The sequence below is a fragment of the Vidua macroura genome, chromosome 13 (genome assembly GCF_024509145.1).
Source record: "Vidua macroura isolate BioBank_ID:100142 chromosome 13, ASM2450914v1, whole genome shotgun sequence".
NCBI lineage: Eukaryota > Metazoa > Chordata > Aves > Passeriformes > Viduidae > Vidua > Vidua macroura.
Genome location: NC_071583.1, coordinates 18,649,194 through 18,670,908, shown reverse-complemented (window position 1 = coordinate 18,670,908; position 21,715 = coordinate 18,649,194). Strand labels below are relative to the sequence as shown.

The 21,715-nt window shown below is 40.3% G+C and overlaps 1 protein-coding gene across 1 annotated transcript in view; it reads right to left on the bottom strand.

Annotated features, from left to right (window-relative positions):
- Window positions 1-563: 563 nt before the first annotated feature.
- The window catches only part of ATG7 (autophagy related 7), a 76,273-nt gene continuing 55,121 nt past the window's right edge, over window positions 564-21,715 (bottom strand). Inside the window, exon 19 of the mRNA XM_053989098.1 lies at window positions 564-825. Coding sequence (XP_053845073.1) covers window positions 793-825 — 33 coding nt within the window. The 3' untranslated portion in view covers window positions 564-792. The remainder of the gene's footprint in view (window positions 826-21,715) is intronic.

Sequence of the window (21,715 nt, the reverse complement as noted above, 5' to 3'; positions counted from 1 at the left end):
CCCACAGGTTTTGACTGAATCAATGACCCACCACCTCCTACAGCAATTTTTTACCATATACCAGAGCCTTCTCTGAGCTTCAGGGGAGCCTAATCATGACATAAATCTATTTTGGTCTTTCCTGGGCAAAAATCAGTCAAACCACTTTGTTTCCATAGCATGAAAAGATGGGATCTTCACAGGGAATAACAACTGCGTGGACACATCCAGAACAGCTGCACCTGGAATTCATGTTTGCAAATAATTCCTGTGGTGGAGGCAACAGGTTCAGGTCCTTACCCACTCCTCCCCACCTTTAAACATTAAATTTAATTCCCAAGAGCAGAAAATGCTCAATCTTCACAAATTCCAACTAAAGTGCCCCAAATCTGAGAGAGATGAAAAAAGCCATTCAGAAATGCTGCTTGGACATGGCCACTGAGAAGCAAAGGAAAACCTGGCCCAAACAAACCACCCGAAGTTACTTAAGCAGCATTTTTTATATGTAAGCCATATTTAGAAGCTTAAAAAAAAAAAAAAAAACCACAAAAAAAAAAAAAAAAAAAAAAAAAAGACAGACCAGGTTTAAACATAAGCACATTGCTGCAGTTATTTACACAATAAAAATGAAAACATGGTGAGTTCTGTCCATAAGAGACTGCTTTTTCAGGGAAGTTATTCATGGCAAAACGTGGGTTCTGTTTGTTTGTCTTTCCAGCAGTCAGGAGGGGTAAGCAATCATTAACTCCTCAAAGCAGAGATAAAAGGCAGGGCTGCACTCCAGAGCATCCTCCTACTCCTCAGCACCTGATTTCAAATTGTTTCATCATCACTCATGTCCCAGATCTGCAACAAAAAAAGGAATTTTAGCTTGTGCAGTTGAAATATGCTCTTAAAACACTCTTAAAAGTTCACATTGCTGTTTAAAAGCAATAATAAATAGCATTTTATGAACTGCTGACTAGCACCAATGGAGCGTTACAGAAAATTCAGTATTTTCTCTTCTGTTAACAACCACACACCAACAATTATTTGTCATCTTGGGAGTATTTTTAACATCTACTTTTCAGCATTTGTCACTTTGTCTATTTGGTATTTATTATCATTTACAGTAAGGGTTTTTTTTTTTGGTCATCTTGGAGGTATTTTTAACATCTACTTTTCAGCATTTGTCACTTTGGCTATTTGCTATTTATTGTCATTTACAGAAAATAAATCAATTTGGTTATTTGCTATTTATTATCATTTACAGTAAGGCTCAGACCAAACCCCAGCCATTCTGGGTTGGTTTGCTGACTTATTGGCACACACTTCACGTGAGTAATCACTTCTAATAAACTGCTTATTTTACTAAACACTGCAGAAAAATTTCTAGATATGCACAAATAATTAACTGGTCATTTTACACTTAGGTATTAATCCCACAAGTAGCATCTTAAGGACAAGAAGTTATGTGGAGATTTGTACCTTTCTACTGCTTAAAAAAGAATTAAACGACACCTTTTTTTTTTTTTCTGCTGTGTAACAGAATTGTGCTTTTACTTTCTGACTTGCCCTTGGCCAGTAAATGGTTATAGAGTGGGGAAAAAAAGATTTTTTCACAGAATATCCAGGTGTCCTTGTGAGCACACTGAGGTGCAAATTCACACCAGGGATTTGCAGAGCTATCTGGGAGAGACCATATTCTCATTATATCCACCAAGCTTTTTCTTCCTGAGAAACAGGGATGCTCCTAAAACACTTTTTCTGATATTTTAGAGGTTTAGCTCATGGCAAGGAGCCTCTTTGCACCGGGCAGGGTTTAAGCTCAGGACTAACACGGGTCCTGAGCCTCGAGCTGGATTCAATACCAACAACACCAAGTTTATGGTACATAAAACTGCATCCGTGACTGGGAGCTTTTCAAACTTGCACAAATTATCTGCAACTCTTGTGGAGTGCTGCAGAAGACACATGACAAGTGGTTTGGAGGAGAAGCACAAAAATGCCATTTTTCCAGAGCACACAGCCCCCAGAAATCCCTCGCTGGCCATGACCTGACCAAAGGAGCAGCAGCATTTCTGTGTCCCAGGGGAAATAAAACTCAGTTCCTCTGGTCCAAAACACAACTTGTGTGTTGGCATCAAGTGGCCAGCTGAGTTATTCTCTCATTTTACATCCTGGCCACTAAAATATATCAAACCCCCCTGGCAGCAGAGCAGGAGCAGTTATTTAGGCTGTAAATTCTTCAGGGCACAAAGCAGTATTTTACATGCACACAGTGCCTGGGACAATGGGGCCCTGTTCTCACTGCCATGGGTAGACAAATAAAAAGTACAAATAACCCCTTTTCTAGACAGGCAACAATGCCTATTGACCTATAGCTTTAATAAACCCTCAGAGGAAAAAAAAATGGACTACTTCTGGAATTTAAAAACGTTCTGAAAAAAGTTCTTCCAATCCAACCTAGGGAAAGACATAAAATCAAACATTTCTCTGCACTGCTAGGAGCTGTGTAAAAGGAAAGCTCTGAATGGCAAGGTTTTCTCTGTTCCTAGAAGAGGCACAAAATGGTGGTGTAAATCCTTATGGAAAATCCTGAGGAACAGTTTGTTTACAAAAGGAAAAAAAGAGTTTTCATCCTGCCCTAGATGAGCAGCTCGGAGCGTGCCAAGGCAAACACAAATGTCCAGCTCGCCAGTCAGGGTCAAGGATGTGGAAAATAAATACAAAAAACAAAATCTTTAAATAGAGTTTAGGGTATGATTCAAGCCAGAGAAAAGCAGAAATCCCAAGTTCAGACAGTCCCCCTAGCCCAGAGCCTGAAAACAAAGCCCACAGACTGCAGCCCTGGCAAGGAAACTCTCCTATCTAAAGCTCAGCTCTCTTCTAGGAGGCTTTGAACAAAAAGGAGGCTTTTAACAAAAAATATTCACAAAAACGCTGACAATGAGACTCCCAGGTATTTAACCAACACTCAAACATCCTGGATTGAAGAGGATGATTTTTAAATGTTTGAAAGTATCTTCCCTCCATGAGAACAGAGTTTTACCAGCCAGTTTACACTTCATGCAATCTCAGAGCAGTCAGAACCAGTAAACCATAGAATGGCTTGGGTTGAAAGGGACTTAAAGCTCATTTTATTCCATGGGCAGGGACACCTCCCACTATCCCAAATTGTTCCAACCCAAATCCAACTTGGCCTTGGACACTTCCAAACTTCCAGCACAGCATTTTGTGTCCAATTTACAAAGGTTTAGAAAGAACAGGGTAGTGGTATCTTAACAAAGTACATGCAGAGAGGGAAGAGGAAAACATAAAACAAAAGAGAAAAATTCAATACAGAAGTTAACAATTGCAAATTCACTTCAAGAAAACAAGCTCCATGGGATTGTGCAAAGGAAGTTGTGTCAAATACTGACAGCTAAATAATCACAGGCTCCTGACTAGGAGCAATAGATGTTTTCAAAAAATGATGTGTAAACTTTAATAGATGATGACTGTGCAAACTCTGGGGATGACTTCAAAGGAGTGAACCTTTTAAGAGAGGAAATAAAATACAGAAAGCCAAGAAGGACAGTGTGTGAAATGACTGTCAAGAGAGTCTGATTTCCAAACCAAGCTGTGAATTTGGATTTTTTTCACGTCTCCTCTGTCATGCAGCACACCTGGGTGAGGCAAACCCAAACACAGCTACAGGCAAAGACAGGAGAAGTCAGGGAATGAGGAGATACTGAAGCAGCTGTCAGCCCCACCCCAGCCTGCACAAACCTGGGCAGATTATCTGAGTGCACCTGCTCCTTCCAATACCTGCTTTTCCATTCAAACTTCTTTGGAGAGCTTCTTAAATTTCACATGCAAATTATGGCTATTCAGGAGAAGGGAAGGATTCCCACACTTGTTTTCTTGCAAGTCCACCTATTATTTTCAACAATAATTGGAAGAACGAGGGGGGGGGGAAGCCACAAATTCCCACTGATTAATTTCTACAGCTCCTTACTGCACTTGCAGTAAATCCAATGGAATTGGGAGTCTTGCATTTCCTCCCTAGCACAGGAACACCTGGTGGTACCTGCAAAGTGAACTTCCACAACAACAGCTCCAAAGCTGGTGTCACCTAGCCAGGCTTTGCATCTTTCAATTAACAGCTGTGATTCAAACAGATAACGACTGTTTATCTTCTAAATAAACTTGCAAGAATAGAAATGTACCCTCAGGGGATTCTGAGAAGTTTCTTGCCTCCAACAAACAACCAACCAAGCCCCACATGTGTTGTTTTCTACACACAAGTGAGGCTAATTTACAGACACATGGACCAAAACACGCTGCTCAGGAGGTCCTGGAGGAGATTTTTTATGCAAACCAGAGGGTTTGCGGTGTTATGAATGCTTTACATATGGTGAGGAGTAAAGAGTCAAATTCTGAAGGCTGAAAATGAAATGTTGCCATCAGTCAAACAGCACAGCTGAGGATCACATGAGAACAGGGCTTGACAGAGCAATCATCATCAAATCTCAGTCTATGATTTAGAAACAATCAGGATTTTTAACGAGAAGAGAACACATTCAAGCAACTTTTTGCTATTTCACAGCAATAAAATGTGAGTTTTTGGACAGATATGAGGTAAATTGTGTTCTAGCTGTGTGCTTTACCACAGAGAGGACACACCAGGACTCTGGGCAGCCTAAATCACTGTGCAGGGTGGGTATCTGCCTCAGCATCCCCAGGTGTGTGTGGATTTGTGGCTGAATGTGCTGAGGTGACCTGGCCAGAGCAGGCTGCACCACCCCTGTGGGACCTGCTCCATCCCTGGCTGCATCTCAGGAACAGCACCAACCCCCAAACTGCACCTTGGAATTCATGAAATCCCGGCAAGTTCCAACCTGCAGCCTGTGCAGTCAGACTGAGGGGGCAATGACAACGTTCAGCACCCTCCTTTCACCTCTCTCCTCTGCACAGTGAGCACTTCCCTCATCTCCCTCGAGCCCAGCACCCTCTGAGAATTCCATACTCAACAATTCCCTGCCCATCCCCCTTTCCCACAGGAAAAAAGCCCCAGGTGAACACCCAAGAGGGTGCACAAAGGGGAGATTTTGCTTTGCTCAGAGCACTCCTTGGTGTCCAAGGTTCAAGAATAAAAATAATATAAATATAACATAAACATTAATATTTAGCTTATAAATATAAATATAATAGAAAGAGAAATTTTATAAATAAATATAAATAAATAATAAAAATAAATTATATGAATAAATTAAAATAGATTTAATAATAAATAATAGGAAGAATGAGTGGGGGGAAAGCCCCCAATTGCCACTGATTGATTTCCACAGCTCCAGACTGCACTTGCAATAAATCCAATGGAATTGGGAGTCTTGCATTTCCTCCCTAGCACAGGAACACCTGGTGGTACCTGCAAAGTGAACTTCCACAACAACAGCTCCAAAGCTGGTGTCACCTAGCCAGGCTTTATTATTTTCCCATTTTATGACTCCTCTGGTTGCCTGCAGCTGGAGGATGAACTCCACCAAGGATCCACCTGTGCTCCCAGTGCAAGACCCCATCCTACAGTCATCCCCCAAAGTTTTTTTTAAAAAATACCTTCTAACTTCCTCTAATCCAACTATACCCAGAAGCAGGCCATAATCTGAATAATTAACTATCAGATATTTCGTCCTTCAGCTGACACATCAATTCCAAACTTAAACATACAGAAATTAACCCAAACAAAAAAAGAAAAATCAAATCCAAGGCTTACAGGAACTGCATTTCTTTCTTCAAGCTGCTTTATTTAAGCAGCAGGTGCAGGAAAGGGTGGATAATTTCTCCAGATCCCTGCACACAGTGGCTCTATCCCTGCTAGCTGACCTGGCTGGCAAATCCCTGGCATCCCTTGTACCTCCACAAATTCTCTTTTTCTGTGTCTGCCCCCACAGCCTTCCCTGCACTATCTTGCAATAAAATCAAGTCCATCAGCCTTGTACCTTTTTTTTTTTTTTTTTTCAATGCTGCTTGTTTTGCCCTTCCAGCCTTTCCAAAATTCTTTATTTTCAGCCCACAGCCACAGCTTGCAAGGTCAGGGTGATGGGACATTCTCATTTTGATCTCAACAAACAGCAACTCTTCTACAAGTTCCTCTTGTATTATTTTTTTTTTAAATCCATGTAGAGTACATAAAAGCACAGAATGGTTTGGGATGGAAGAGACCTTAAAGCCTAAAATTCTTGTAGAACTGATATCTGAATGGCTTTGAAAGGTATTTTTAAGAACAAAACAGAAAAAGGCAAGTAAATATTTATTTAAAAATAAACCTTTAGCCAGAAAGTCTTTTTAATATCTCTAGTTCCAAGCAGTAGCACCAAGCACTAATTAGTCCCTCCTGGGTTTAGAGCAGTTTTCCCAGGTATTCGTAGAAAATGGCATGAAAATATTCACAAAAAGGATTTTTTTCTGGTCACGACTAACAATTAACAAAACAATACAAAAAAAAAAGGAAAAAAAAAAATGCACACGAGGGTTTTTCTGGTATAAAAATGCCCCAGACAGATTTCCTTCCATTGTTCCTTGTTCTATGAGGGAAGAAAAGCCCCAAACACAGCAGCAGCAAACACAAACCCAATTTCTCTCCTGCCTTTGAGCTGAAAAGGGCATTTTTCAGCACTGGAGCTGTTGCAAAGTCTCTAAGAGGAGACTTTCTACTACTTTTCTTCAGGCTCTTAAAAACTGCAAACAAGTGGGAAAATGAATAAACACACCCCCAAGCACGTTTGATGATGCCATTATTCTGTTTTGTGTGGGATTTTCAACTTCATTTTACTACCACCAACAGGCAGCTGTCCAAGGAGAACGTGTGTTTGAAGGAAGCCACAATTAATGGAAATTCTGTCATAGGAATGATTAAATCTGATAGAAAGCCTTCGACTGAAATGAAAATAAAACATTGTAGTATTTAATAGTATATCTGAATTCTTCTATCACCTTCCCCCTTTGATGTGCCCAGGTTTTGCATTAAAAATAAAACTGTAAATTTATATTCATCATATTTATAAGTCCTGCAAAAAATGGATAGTACAGATATAGAGGCAAATTTACTTTCAAGGCTTTTACAGGAAACATGGATTGGATACATAAATGGATCTCAGAATAATGAACCCATTTCTACACCTGAGTATGTGCCACTCCAACTGCCTTTATTTGTTTTTTTTTTCTTTTAATTTGTATTCCCAGGCTTTATTTGTTTTGCTGTAAATCCAGAGTTTCCCTTGTCCCACTGCATCTTTTTAATTCCCAGGTGATGCAGAACTGCTGTCAGAGGCCTCTAAATGAGCTTTCACGTCATAAGAATCAAACATTTGGTAATTAGTGATTAAAAACGAGCAGCAGATTAACTCCACAGCTGAACTGCAGGGATAAACAAGCCAGAAGTAATGAAGAGATTATAAAAGATGGGACTTAAGGGACCCTCAGTGCTCTAAGGGGCACAGAATCCCTGAGCTCCAGGACACCTCTGGAAATCATTTTTGTCACCCTTCACCCAAAGCAGGGCCCACAGCCTCAGGGTGTTCAGCTCCTGTCACAGAACCACCCCAGATTCCAGAATGGTTTCTCCAGTTTTGAGTTTCAAACAATTCTGAGATCTCACAGCCTCTCCAAGAGCCCCTGCTCCAGTGTTTTTACATCCAAATATGAGATTAAATCATCTCTTGAAACAAGGATCACCTTGGTTATATTAGCCCATAGCTACCACAAGTCCATAAATATGTCTTCTATCATTATCATCATCCTCACCATCATCATCCTCACAAATGCTTCTTCACAGCCCCGGAGAGAGCAACACCCTCCTGGCAAGAGCAGCACACTCACCCAGTCTTCCCAAGAGCTTAAAGATGCTGAATTCCAGAGTTCTGTTCACCTAACACCAGATAATTCTCATTTGTTCTGAGGAAATCCCAGCTGGCTGGCCAGGCAGGGCTCATTCTCTGCACCCTCTGTGGAATCAGAGATTTTGGGTGGGAGAAGGAACTTGGACTGACATTTGCAAATCAGATCATGAAGGGACACTGTCCCTGAGAACTGGGAAATTATTCCTCTTCTTTTCAAAAAACCCTCAAATTCTACAAGGGGAAAAAAGAGATTTTGGGTGGGAGAAGGAACTTGGACTGACATTTGCAAATCAGATCATAAAGGAACACTGTCCCTGAGAACTGGGAAATTATTCCTCTTCTTTTCAAAAAACCCTCAAATTCTACATGGGGAAAAAAAAAAAATCACAGAAATCCCCGAGGCCTTAGTGACTGACTGAAGAGCACAGATCATTTTCAGATGAGACAGAGATTCCCATAACAATAAAATATTATTGGAAAGTCACCTAACCCAGATATGAGTCAAGTTTCAGCATTTTCCTGTTTGATCAACCACACTCCATCCTCACCAAGTGTAGCTGGCAAACACAAGCAAAAATGTACATTATTCTAAATAATTCCAAACCCAACAACGGGGATCCTTTTCAGCTCAATTCCCATTATCAGAAAATAACATTTGGCAGAAAAAAAAAAAATGAACACATGTCCCACGTGCAGTTATGTCATCTTACATGTGAATTCTGTGCACAGCTTTAGTATAACCAGATCTCCTCATGCACTGTCTGTAACACATAAGCAACAGAAAACTTGAAATGCAATCAAAATATGAATTCATGAAAACTTTGATTTACCCAGTGACCTCACTAATCTCATCATTGCTTCCATGGAGATCCATGTGGTGTATACACAACATTTCTATCTTGTGGAGGAGGCAGCAAGAAGGTAGGGAAAACTCCCTTCTCTCTCCTCTCTTACAGGAGGAATGATCTTCACATAGTTAGAAACAAAAATCATTTGTGAAAATATGAATTGAGGGAATAAAAGAACATGGTTTGCAGTGTTAAATGCTCAGGGGATGCTGGATTTTCAGATTTATTTCATATTATATACTTTAGAAACTTAGGGAGGATAAACCCATTTGTTTTAAAATCTTACGTGCCAGTTTCCCTCCTGATTAATCCTGTCACTTTTCCCATCAGGTTTATCAAAATAAATATTACCCAGAAAATTGCCAGTGCTGGTATAAAAGCACAAAGAGGAAAAAAATCAGTAATTAAAGGTGAGGTAATGATGTTCTAGAAATAGAACAGGCAGATCAGGTTTCTGGTTTGGTTTTGTTTCAAAGGGACAGAAAAACCTGAAAAAGCAGAAGGTGCCTCAGCAGTGAGAGACCTCTGCAAGCACCTTGCCCTGCTCTGGAAACGTTTGCTAGGCCCATGCAAAAAATTAACAATAAATTAACAATTAACAATAAATTAACAATAAAATAACAATAAATTAACAGTAAACAAAAGAGGCAGCCTCAACTTCACTCAAAAACTTATGTGCTGATTTAAAACCATAAGTTCAGCCCAGATTCTGCTGGAAATTTGGGGCCAAGTGTCAGATTTACTCCTGTAACCCTTCAATCAAAACAGAAATGGAACCAACAAGAATTTTGATGAGATTTTGGGCTGGAGGCTTTTGCAGGGATCTGGATTCTGCAAGCCCTTTCAAAATTGCTTTTGATTTTCTCACCACAGAATTCCAGCATCTGCTGGACTAAAGAGATTATGTGCAAGCAGTTGTGTCCCAGCTATCGAATCTTGTTTAATTCCCAATTTTTCCCTGGATCTGCTGTAACAAAGGGGGTGCCCACTTGCTCTGCTGTTGGTTTTTCATTCCCAGGACCAAAGCAATGTTCTCCCAAGCTCCTGGTGGAGGGTGAACCTTATCCCAAAGCTGCTGGAAGAGTCCATGACCACCCCAACCAACCGAGTCTCTGAGGGCGCCGAACGGTTCAGCAATCCCAAACCAAACCCCTCCTGCTGCACTTCCTCAGCTGGGCTCAGAGGAACAAACACAGCCCCTGCAGCCTGATCCAGCTCCCAGCCAACCCTGTTGGTCCAGGTTTATTCTGCCCAGTCAGGCTTAGCAAAGCCCAGCTGCAGCCCTCCGTGATCCCAGCCCCGGGAGCGCCCCGCGGAGCTCCGGGGATGTCCCAGATGTGCTCCAGCAGAGGCTCCAGCTGCTTACAAGGCAAACAGCTTGTTTTGGCTCAGAATTCCCTTCTCCCCCCATCTGGGGTGGCTTTGATCTCCTGGCCTGTTCTGTGATTGCAGTTCCAGGAGTTTATGGGATGGCAGAGAACGCGCGAGTCCAGCTGAGAGCGACAGAGTGAGAAGCCACTTCAAAATGTGGCTGCAGGCAGCAAACAGAGTGAGAGTGGTTTCAGAATGGGAATCCAGAACTGGGATGTTCAGTGGACTGGCCATAAAATCATCCTAAAACAAACAACAGATCTCCTCTACTATGAGAACAAACTTCACTTCTTCATGGCACTAAGCCTACATTATCCTAAAGATCTCATTTTTGTCATTTCACCTCTTCTTCCCCTGCAAAGAAAGACCTGGAATACACTTATGAGGTTGTTTTGAATAATTTTGCACAATTAAAGAGTTTGAATTCAAACAGAAAATGGTCAAACACTGCAGGGCCCTCAGGGCTATCCCTCTCATGCCAGGTGATTCCAGGCTCCATCAGCATTCAGCAGGGACATACCCCAGAGCACCCAGCCCAGAACTGCCATTCCAGCAACATTTGGTGCCAGGAGGAGCAGGCTCCAGCAGCTCTCGGAGAACAGAATATGCCATGAGTGACACCTTCACAGGTGCCAAAAAAAAGAAAGAAAAATATTTACATATATATATATATATATATATATAAATATTTATATAAATATATATATTATATATATAAATATTTATATAAATATATAATATATAAAAATCTGTATTATATATAGATTATATAAATCTATATTATATAACATATAATATTAAAGTGTTATATATAAAATATATTTTATATATATTTATATATATAATTATCTATATAATATATATTATATATTTATTTAGTTCAAAATATATTATATTATAATAAATATGATATATTTATATTTTATATAATATAAACTATATATATATATATAAATTACAATTTATATATTTTCCCCCACCCCCCAAAGAGGTTTATAGTCTTTTATAAACATTTAAAATCATATTACACTTCTGGAGTCACAGAATCCCAGGATGGTTTGGGTTGAGAGGGACCTCAAAGCCCATCCAGTGCCACCCCTGCCATGGGTAGGGACACTTTCACTGTCCCAGGCTGCTCCAAGCCCCAGTGTCCATCCCTTGGGCACTGCCAGGGATGCTGGAAGCTGCATCCCAAGCTCAGCTCCAGAACCACCTCATGCTCATCCTGATTCCAGACCAAATCTTCACATCCCTTTTTCTGGCTCAATGGAACGTTCTTGCAAAACACCAGTGCTGCATTCAACTGTTGTGCAATGCAGAGACTTCAAAAAAACCCAAACCCCAACCCAAACAACCCCATAAAGGACATGCAACACAAAGTACAGTTTTCCCAGGAGCAGGATTCCACCCAAACATCCCCACTGGGAGCTCACACAAGTGAATTTTGTATTTTCAGACCCCTCTTCTGCATTAACCTTTCAAGTCCTACTACTTTAGCACAAAGTTTATTTAAGAGCTGTTATGTACCTCTGGTATTTCTCTTCTGGTGTGATAAATAAAAGCATCACTATTCTACTGAAGTTCTTTATCCTCAGAACTGTATAAAATTTTTAAATTGCAACTAAAACCTGAGGTTTTGATTTCCTCCACATCAGGGATGGCTGCTTTTCCCCATTTCATTTTCCATTATGGGTAGCACAAGATATCTTCTAATGAGCTAAATCTTAATTAAGAGACATTCTTCCCTGCCCCTCTGCACAACATTTAATACAGTTTAGCTGCATTGTGAAGATTAAGCAAAGTTTACCTTCATCTTTAAAGCCATGAGCTGTTTCTTCCACAGACAGAAGTCTGTAGTGACCAACCTAGTACAGGCAACCCTGATAAATTATTCCAGACACACACAGTTGTAATGGAAAGAATAAACCTGTTTACAGGGGTGATTTTTACAAATCACAGCTCCATCAGTGCACTCTTCAAGATAAAGCAAGCCTTAAGAATCTTCCTGCTCACATATAATTCACCTAAAGGAATAACCTCCTTTTAAAAAGCAATTTCTTCCTTCTCTAAGACAAACTATCAATGTAATAACAGAGGGTATTAAACAAGTTAAGCTGTACTGCCATTGTGATGTTACTGAAATGAATCAGTCATATTTGTCATGAACAATTTAATCCTCCAGTGGGTTTAGCATCTTAACTGAATCTTTTTTAATTTGAAGCTTGAAATACATAAGACTTTGTTTAGTCTTTAAGTTGTAATTATTGTCTTATTAGAAGTTTAATACATTGTCTACAACAAACTTAATATGTAAGAAAGTATAGTAACAATAGTCTTAAAATGTACAGTTTTAAATATTTTAAAGTTGTTTTATCTAATTAACTCTTATTTATTTCCTGGTGGCACAGAGGGGATTGCTATAGGAAAGAAGGGTGGCATTTGCTTTTCATGTGCTGCTCAGCATGCACTGCAGTGAAGCTCCAGCTGAAAAACCTAAACAGCAAATTTAAATATTTAACCAAATGCTAATTATTTCAATAGATAAACAATCTATAAATAGTACAAAATCATGCTTTATAATTCTTGTTTTGAAAGTCAAGGAGCTGGTTTTTAGTTCAAAAGGTTCCTGAAGGACTAAATGAAGCTGTCTTAGTGTGATGTACTCATTTCCCACTGACCTGATACTTAAACATTGTTCAGAGTGAGGTTGGTGATGCAAGGAAGGAACTGCTCATGGAACCTTCTGCAGCCCCACTAAAATCCCAGCAACAACAACAACAAAAGTTCCATGACATTAACCAGCAACACTAAAACCCACCCACCCTTTAACCATCCCAGCTCAGGTTTGCATCTGCACACTTCATTTTCTGGGATGAAGAGCAGTCAGGACTGGAGACTGCCTTCAGCAAACTTCTCCAATTGCCAGAGACAATGAGGGATGGGAGAGCACCAAGCCCTTATCGAAATCCCTGGGTGTGTCCAGCCTTTGAGCCTTCCTCAGAGCTGAAGGATTCTCCAAAGCACACCCTCAGTGCTGGGGCAGCCAGGTGATCACCCCATCCAGCACGAAAAACCTCATTTATTTCTGAGCTTTAATTAGTGATTTCCCTGCTCCTTCTCTTATTAATTGTGCAAAAGCTGCCCCTGCCTCAGCCTGCACCCCGGGGATGTCACTGCAGAGCTCCAGACTGACACTCAGGAGTCTCCAGTAAATAAAAACCTGAGCAGAGCTTCTCAGGGTCTTTCTGTGAGTCATGATGACAGAAAGCTCTTGTGGCCAGGAATAAACAGCACTGGATTTTCTGGCTTTGCTCTCACAGAAAACAAGGCCTGCTTTTGGGCTGTACAGAGCGCTGCTTCCAGGGAACCCAAAAATCCAGAGGCTGGCAGTGAAGACTGAGGTGTTGCTTGAAAAATTAAAGTTCTTGAGCAAGCCCCAAAATGAAGAGACCATGAACAGCTAAAACATCTGTGCACAAACCGAAAAACTCCTCACCCATTTGGGAGCAAGCTGGAACTTGCATGGGGCCCTGCAAACTCCTTAATTGTTGGGAGCAGACAAAGTCTGTTTAATCATGTCTGCTCAGGGGGAAGGATATTACAACACATCTGCACTGCCTCTTTCCACACAGGTCAAGCAGCTCTCCAGAGTTGTTTTTCCACCCCTTTTTTTCCATCTGAGAACCCCCCCTGAGCCAGGCTGGCCACACAGCTGGTGACACAGCAGGCAGCTGTGACCAGGAGCTCCCAACTGAGCAGGGAAAGGAACAATCCCCAGCACTGCCAGTGATGGCTGGAGGGATTTTGAATTTAGCAATGGCTTGGAGACATCTCCAAACTGAGCTGCAGTCTGGAGTTTGTGTAATGTGTAACTTTTTTTGACAGCATGTAAATTAGAATTTGGGACAGACAGACACACAACCCCAACACACTGTCGTGGCTTGTCACAGTACTCACTGAGGACAGCAACGGGAACCACAGATCAATAACTGCTGCCTTCATTTCTAAAAGGATGGAGCAGGTAGCAGGATTCTTTCTAAAATATTCTAGCAAGGTTTTTAACCTGTGTTCCAACCCAGCCAAAAGCTCTTCCTGCTCCACAAAGCTGGGTTCATGTCCCTCAACCAGCAAATTATTTAATAATAGCACATTACACACATTATTTGTGTGCTAATTGGCACATTACATACATTTTTTGTGTGCTAATACACTAGCACACAAATCTAACTAATTTGGATCTCTCTGTCTCATTGGGAGCATGGTATGACCAAATGTGGACTGATTCTGTTGGAGTTTTTATATTTTTATGGAAATATCCACCCTTCCCTTCAGCTTAATTTTGAATTCTGGAGAATTTTAAGCCTTGCATGTGATACAGACACAATTTATTGTACCAAATTCTTAATTAATATATAAAAATACATTTAATAAATAGTTTAAACTTACTTTAAACTTCATCCCTTCTGAACAAAAAACTATGTCTAGGCTTCATGTCTCGTTAAAGAACTGAGGAGGGTTTATTTTTCATGAGCAAAAAACCCTAAAAGATCAGGTTCAATAAAAGAAATTATTTACCTCCATCAATGTCTCCAAGTTCTAATCTGGGGAAGGGATAACATCAGTGCCATCAGTTTAGAGACAACTGCTGTTTGCTTTATTTAGAGCAGCCAATCAAAAAGGGATTTATCTCCAGACTAGAACTTTTCCCACACCAAGGAGAAATGAAATTCATATGGAGCCCAAGCACAAAGCTGGGCAGGCACATCCCATTATTTCATTGGGGGAATCTGGTTTTTACATTCTGGCACTGCTGCTAACAAGAAGAAAGGAGTCAAACCCCAACAAATCACTCAAAAGGCAGCACAAATTATTATAATTATAAAAGTTCATGCAAAGAGAAAAAGTGCCATAAAAATTTATGGGAAATGATGCAGCGAGTCAAGGTTTACCAAAAGACAATGGGGAATGGGGTAGGTGTTGCATTTCTTCATGTTTGTAACAGAAGTCAAAGGACATCAGACCAGCAGGATAATGGGATGCAATTGTGTTCCTTGACTTATTCACTATGGCACAATTACATTAATAAAGGGAATTTTTGTTACTCTGAGAAAGTGGTGGTGTCACTTTGATTTGCAATTCATAAAAAAAGGAAATTAGAAGCATCTCCAGAAAGGGCAGCACCTAAACTGATGAAATCATGCAGCAGTGAGACTGAAGGATAAACATGTTTAGGTTGCCTGATTATTGATGACAACTCTCCGAAAAAATGAGTTAAAGGAGATTTATTGGAAGTGTTTCATAGAAACTGAGATGAAAGATTTATTGCCTGGGTTCTAAAATCACTGCAGAGTGGAAACATCCTGCAGGAGAAAGAAGGTGTCAGAACACTGACAGCGCTGGGGAGGAGAGTTCAAAAGGAGACTGAAATCAAATCAAATCAAATCATTTTTTAAGACAAGCTGGGAGTTTGGTCACAAGATGCACAAATCAAAACATGGAGAAGCCTCTGGCGACTGAAATCAAGGACAAAGAGTTCTGGAATGAAAAAATCCTTTGTGTAAAACACTGGAGAGAAAAACTGAGGGGACAGGGCCAGATGGGGCTTGAGAAAAGAGAAAAGCCTGGGGATGAAAAAGTATCAGTGCCACACAAAGATCCTCCTGCTCCACTCAAGGCATCTCCAGGACTGGTGGCACATCTGCCTGAGGAATTAACTTCTCTGGAAGGGTCAAAACAATGAACTGCACCAGCACCTTTTGAGAAATACTGGGATATATGGGAATATTATGATTTTCGAAGTTTAAGAACTAGATTGAACAAAATAAGTGAGTTTTAAATATTGGGATATATGACAATACTATGATTTTTGAAATTTAGGAATCAGACTGAACAAAATAAGCAAATCTCAAATATTGTGATATATGGGAATATTATGATTTTTGAAGTTTAAGAACCAGATCGAACAAAATAAGTGAGTTTTAAATAATGGGATGTATGGGAATATTATGATTTTTGAAGTTTAAGAACTGGATTTAACAAAATAAATCAATCTGAAACATTGTGATATATGGGGAATATTATGATTTTTGCAATTTAAGAACAGGATTAAACAAAATAAGTGAATCTCAAATATTGTGATATATGGGAATATTATGATTTTTGAAGTTTAAGAACTGGATTTAACAGAATAAGTCAATCTGAAACATTGTGATATATGGGGAACATTATGATTTTTGCAGTTTAAGAAGCAGATTAAACGAGATGGGTTACTTCTGACAGCTCTAACAAAGCAGATCACAACTGTTGTGTTCCAGGCCTGGTGCCACGAGCCCATCCCCACCCCAGTGGAGCTCAGCTGACCAAGCAGGGCAGCTTTTATCACTCATGACTGTGATAAAAACTGCTCCAGACTCCCATTCCCAAAGGGCTGCACAATGGGAATTCCAGCCTCCTGCTGAACCTCGTCCTCCCAAATTGCTTTGTCTGTTTTGGCCCTAGGCTGCGTATTAGAAATGATAAAAGTGCTTCTTTCAAACTCAAAGCAAGACAGCTCCAGTGCCAGTGTCAACATGACAGAGTGCTCGTGGCTACGAGGGGGAGAAGGAAAAGAGGGGCAGGAGAGAGCTCTGCACTTCATGCTGGGCAAGTAGGAACAGAATTTTTCTCCCTGGCTGAAGCCCAGGCTTATCCCACCGTATTTTTAACCTTCTCCAAGTTGACTCGACTGCAGGAGTTGCTCCGGCAGCAGCTGCAAATCAAACTCGTTATAATTACTCTTACAACATAAAAATGAAGAAATGTCCCTGGAAACAGTTCTGTGCCTTTGATACGTGTTCAGTGCTCTTTTAATCGGGGTTTGCCTCACTCAGAGACACTGGAAAGAAACAACCAACCAAGAAATAAAGAGGATTTCTTGAAAGGAAGCCAAAATGCAATGGTTTATGCTGACCTACACATATAAGGTAAGGAGGGGTTTTTCCCCTCCTCAGTGAGTGAACAGAAGTTCAGTTTCAGGAGAAGAATACCTTTTTGACAGCACATAAATCAGAATCTGGGACAGACAGACACACAGTCCCAACACGCTGTAGTGGCTTGTCACAGTACTCAAGAATCACAGAATATTCTGAGTTGGAAGGGACCCACAGGAATGTCCAAATTACACCCAAATAAGACTTTTCAAATATAGTAATTAAAATCATGACCAAGATCACAGAATCATAAAATGGCCTGGTTTGGATGCACACAAATGTTTCTCCAAGAGCCAGAATAGAGAGTCTGAACAGTCATTATTTAATCCTGAAGAATTATTCCCCTACCTAAGAAGAGATATTTATAGTTGCAGACATTGTAAGGTCCACAGAGAATGTGTTTGATGACATTGCGAAATTCAAAGGGAGTCCATAACACTGCAAGGCCAATTTGAATTTTTAACTGTTTTGACTCGCGCTGTTTTTAATTTTTATGAGCAGAAAACACTAACAAACACAGTCAAAACATCCTGCAGACAAATGCAGGTAAAATTCAATTTAAAATAATATACTTTTTATTTACATGATATGCATATCCCATGGAACATGGCAAAACTTCCCACAGAGCACGAAGCCCCAGACAGGACTGTGAATGCAAAGTTACCCGGGTTATTCCCTTTAAGATTCAAACAAAAATGCAGGATTCTTACCTTGGATTTTTGTTTATGTACAGTAAGCTTCCACAGATTTTATTTCTAAACTCTTGCTTGGAATTTTCAATTATTTTATTCCCTAGTGCTTCTCCTTTTATGGCCATCTGTTTCTTCCCTTATTTTGCCTCAAGGCACATCAGCTGTCTCCACAGCTGAATGAAATTCCCATCTCTGGCTCAAAGGAAAACTTTTTATTTTTTGTTTATTTGTTGAACTACAAAGAAGCCACCCATCAAAAGGAGAAATCTTTACCTATGAGCTGGGTCTTGGGATGCTGCACACGTCCTCCCCACAAATATCTGTATATTCTGACTTTGAAATGCAAGAAAATAAGCAGGTTATTCATAGTGGGAGACCTAAATATTGTTACTAATGTTAAAACTCTTCCTAAATGTTTTATAATAGAGTTAATTAGTGAAAATTTTCTCTTCAATCCATGATTCTCAAATGGATAATTTCTTCCATGTATTAACTGAGTAGTGAACAACAACGTGCAGAAGGAAAAATAATGATCTCAATCAGTGCAACTTAAAAAAACCCTGGTGCCTGGCTTGGCACAATGCAAGAAAATTATGTTTAAATTAGAAAATTATAAATGGGCATAGCTGCCATCATTGACTCAGAAGAGAAAGTGAGACACAGGAGAGGAGATGTGGAGAATTTGGAAGGAGGAAGTTAACAAAGAGACTTTTTATCTAAAATTTTCCAGAGAATGTTTTACAGCCAAGAGTCTCATGATGAATGAAAAGCTGCTTGGAATAGGAGAAGCATCCAGCCATGAACAGCAGAACAGTTTCCATCAAACCATCCACCAATCCCCACCAAAATCTGAGCTCGCACTCCCCATTTTGGCCTGACCACTCAATCCCCTCCAATCCCTGCTGGATTTGAGCCCCCAAACCCTCCCAGGGACTGGCACTGGGAAATGGAGTGGGAAGGTGACCTGGGAGGAATAAAACCCAAACAGAATCCAACAGCAGTCCTAAAAGCCCTAAAAAGGGAATGGGGATGGCTGAATGGAGCTGTGTGGTCAAACAGTCTCAGAGCAAATCAGTGAGCTCCAGGCACCCCAAATTTTGCAGCTTTTTCCTTGACCAGTAACTATTCTACACCAAGAGGTTGTTCTGCTCTTCCAGCTTCTCAGTGCCTCTAAAACAAGGGATTTCCCTCCCTACTACAAGGTTATTTCCCTCCCTACCACAAGGTATTTCCTTCCCTGCCACCCTGCTGTGCTTCCTCCTTGCCTGCTACTGCTGCAGGACATTCATTGTTCCACGTCACCAACTCCAGCTGAAAAATCAGATTAAAAAAGACTGAAGCAAGCATTCATTTGGACAATTGGATCACTGAAGGAGTTTTTTTGCTCAGTGCAAGCTGTGACATCCTGACTGCTTAACAACACATCTAAAGAGAGAAAACATCTTTAAAACCAGGCTCAAACCAGGCTGAGCCCAGGTTCCACGTGCCTCCAGTGATTGGAACACTGAGGAATCACTTGCCTCCCTGCAGGTCCTGATTCCTGCCTGTCAAACAAAGCCTGATCCTCCTGTTCAGGACATAAAACCACACTGTGTCTTTTGGGGACTGAGATCTTCATTCTCCTCCCTTTGAAGTCAACCAGAATTTTGGCATTTATCTCACTGATGAGGGATGGGATCCCAAAGTGTTTGTTCAGCACTTCTGGAAGGATGCCAGCCTCAATAAAATCAATTGAAACGCATTTTAAAGACATGGCCAACCCAAATATTTATTTGCAGCCTCCCAGATGCATCCCAGTACCTGGCATTTCTCTCCCAGCTGAAATGCACGGCGGTGCTGCCTGGCAGAGGCACTGACACGCTCCCCACCTTTCCTGAGCCAACATTCCTGTTCCTGCAAGCATTCAACCCAGGAGCTTGTAAAGACTCAGCAGGACTGAAATACTGCTCACTTTCTCATCTTCACTAATGGAATAATGTCTTTGATAAATCTGGCCCAGCAGGATCTTAATCCTACCGTTGGAAGAAGTTCATGAACTTAGCAAGGTTTTCCCCTTGAGAAAGAATCCTCCTCAAGATAAGCTATGATATTTATTTCTCCAAACATTGCTTCTATTGCTCCAATGAAAAACAAGAAGCCAAAAAAAAAAAAAAAAAAAAAAACCAAACCAAACCAAACCAAAAAAAAAAAAAGCTGAGGGTGTTATTACCAATACTTTCTAAGAGTACTGAGTACTAATTAGGGTGGAAAATAATTCTTCCCATGGTGCTGGTTACCACCATGCCCTTATATTTTCACCACATACTAGAACAATTTGCTGTTTCCCAGGCTTTTTTAGAATCACAGACAGAATTAGAAGCTGAGCTGTGAGGATAGCTGAGGGCTTCCAGGGGCAGGAGAAAAGGCAGCAACCATTTGCCTCATCTGCACAATCTGATGCATTTGCAGAGTGCACAGCTGAAAAGATCAAATGAAAGCAAATCCTCAGCACAAGCACTCCAGGGCTCTGAGAGGTCCTGCAGGAACACATTTTTAAAAGATTGACCACGAACATTCCTTGTTATTTTGCTTTTTTCTTTCTGGATTATTAGCATGCATTGATTCTCCAGAATTTCAATTTCTACAGTCTTTTGAAAGCTCCAAGATTTCTATAAATATCATTTCCTCATCTTGCTGTCTCCATTGCAAGCACAAAGTTCCACACATATTCTCCATATTTATACTTAATTCATCTTTAAATCTTTCATTATGTCAAGAATTATTAGAGTTTTGCATAGAAATATAGAAAAACTGAAGTTAGGGACACCGGGAGGTCATTTATGGTATGGGAAACTCATCCCATGGACACTTTTTCCCCTGGGATAATGTCACTGTCTTCACCTTTTTGCTTCCCCACCTCTGACAGAGTTTTCTGCTTAGAAAGACAGAAATGTGTTCCAAGTGCAGTGCCTTAATTACGGGATTATTAAAAAAGAATTTAAATTAGATAAAAGTATGAAAGTGTGGAATGAAATCACTTTTAAACCCAAACCCATTCCTCAGGACCCTATGAAGTCCCCTCAGAATGAAGAGCCCTCTGCTTGCACTGGAAATTTAAAATCAAAATCTCAACACTCACCACACTCCTGTGAACAAAACTCAAAACTTCTGCTTTGTAAAATGACAAGTATTTATGGCTAAAGGTTTTTTATCCACGACAGCAGAATGATTTTTGTTCAGCCTCACACAAATGAAGCCTGTCCTGTAAATTGCCCCTTTTCTTTAAGTTTAACCTCAATCAGAAACCAGGTTTCAACACCAATTCAAGGACATGACTTCCTTCTAAATAATATCATAACAAACCCTCGAGTAAAGGAAACAATGGACAGGGGTAACCTTACTTTTTTAACTATGAGGAAAAATTCAGTCAAAGCAAACAGTTTAGAGGTTGTTTTATTTAGTTAAGATTAACAAGTCCAAACAAGCTAAAGACACCTCTCAATTTAGGATTATTTTCCTCCTGGCAAAAAAGGAAAAAGAGTATTTTTACAGTCAAATGACATTTGATTTTTTTTTCCCTTTAAATATTAAAATATCCCCCTCACTTAATTATTGAAATCCCCCAAAAGGCAACTCGGGCACAATAAAGAACAACTCCCTGACTGCTATGTATTTTTCTATTTAACACAACTAAAACAAGGACAGCATGACAGCAGAAATACTTCCAAAATCCAGCACTTTTCAGAGAAGCTTTTCCTTGGTAATTTTCAAACCACCACACACAATAGAAGCTTGAGTTTCCATGTGCAAATATATTTTAATACACTCAATTTTGGTCAGCATCTTACAAAACCCAGAGCCACAGATGTAGCTCTACAAAACAGAAATAAGAATTCCATCTCTAGCCCACATTCCAAGGCCCACAGTGCCACAGCTCCAGTTCTGATTCACAGGTAGCTGGAAAATTAACTAAAAAGCCAGAACAGAGCAGAAAAGGACTGGATCAGGTCCTGGCA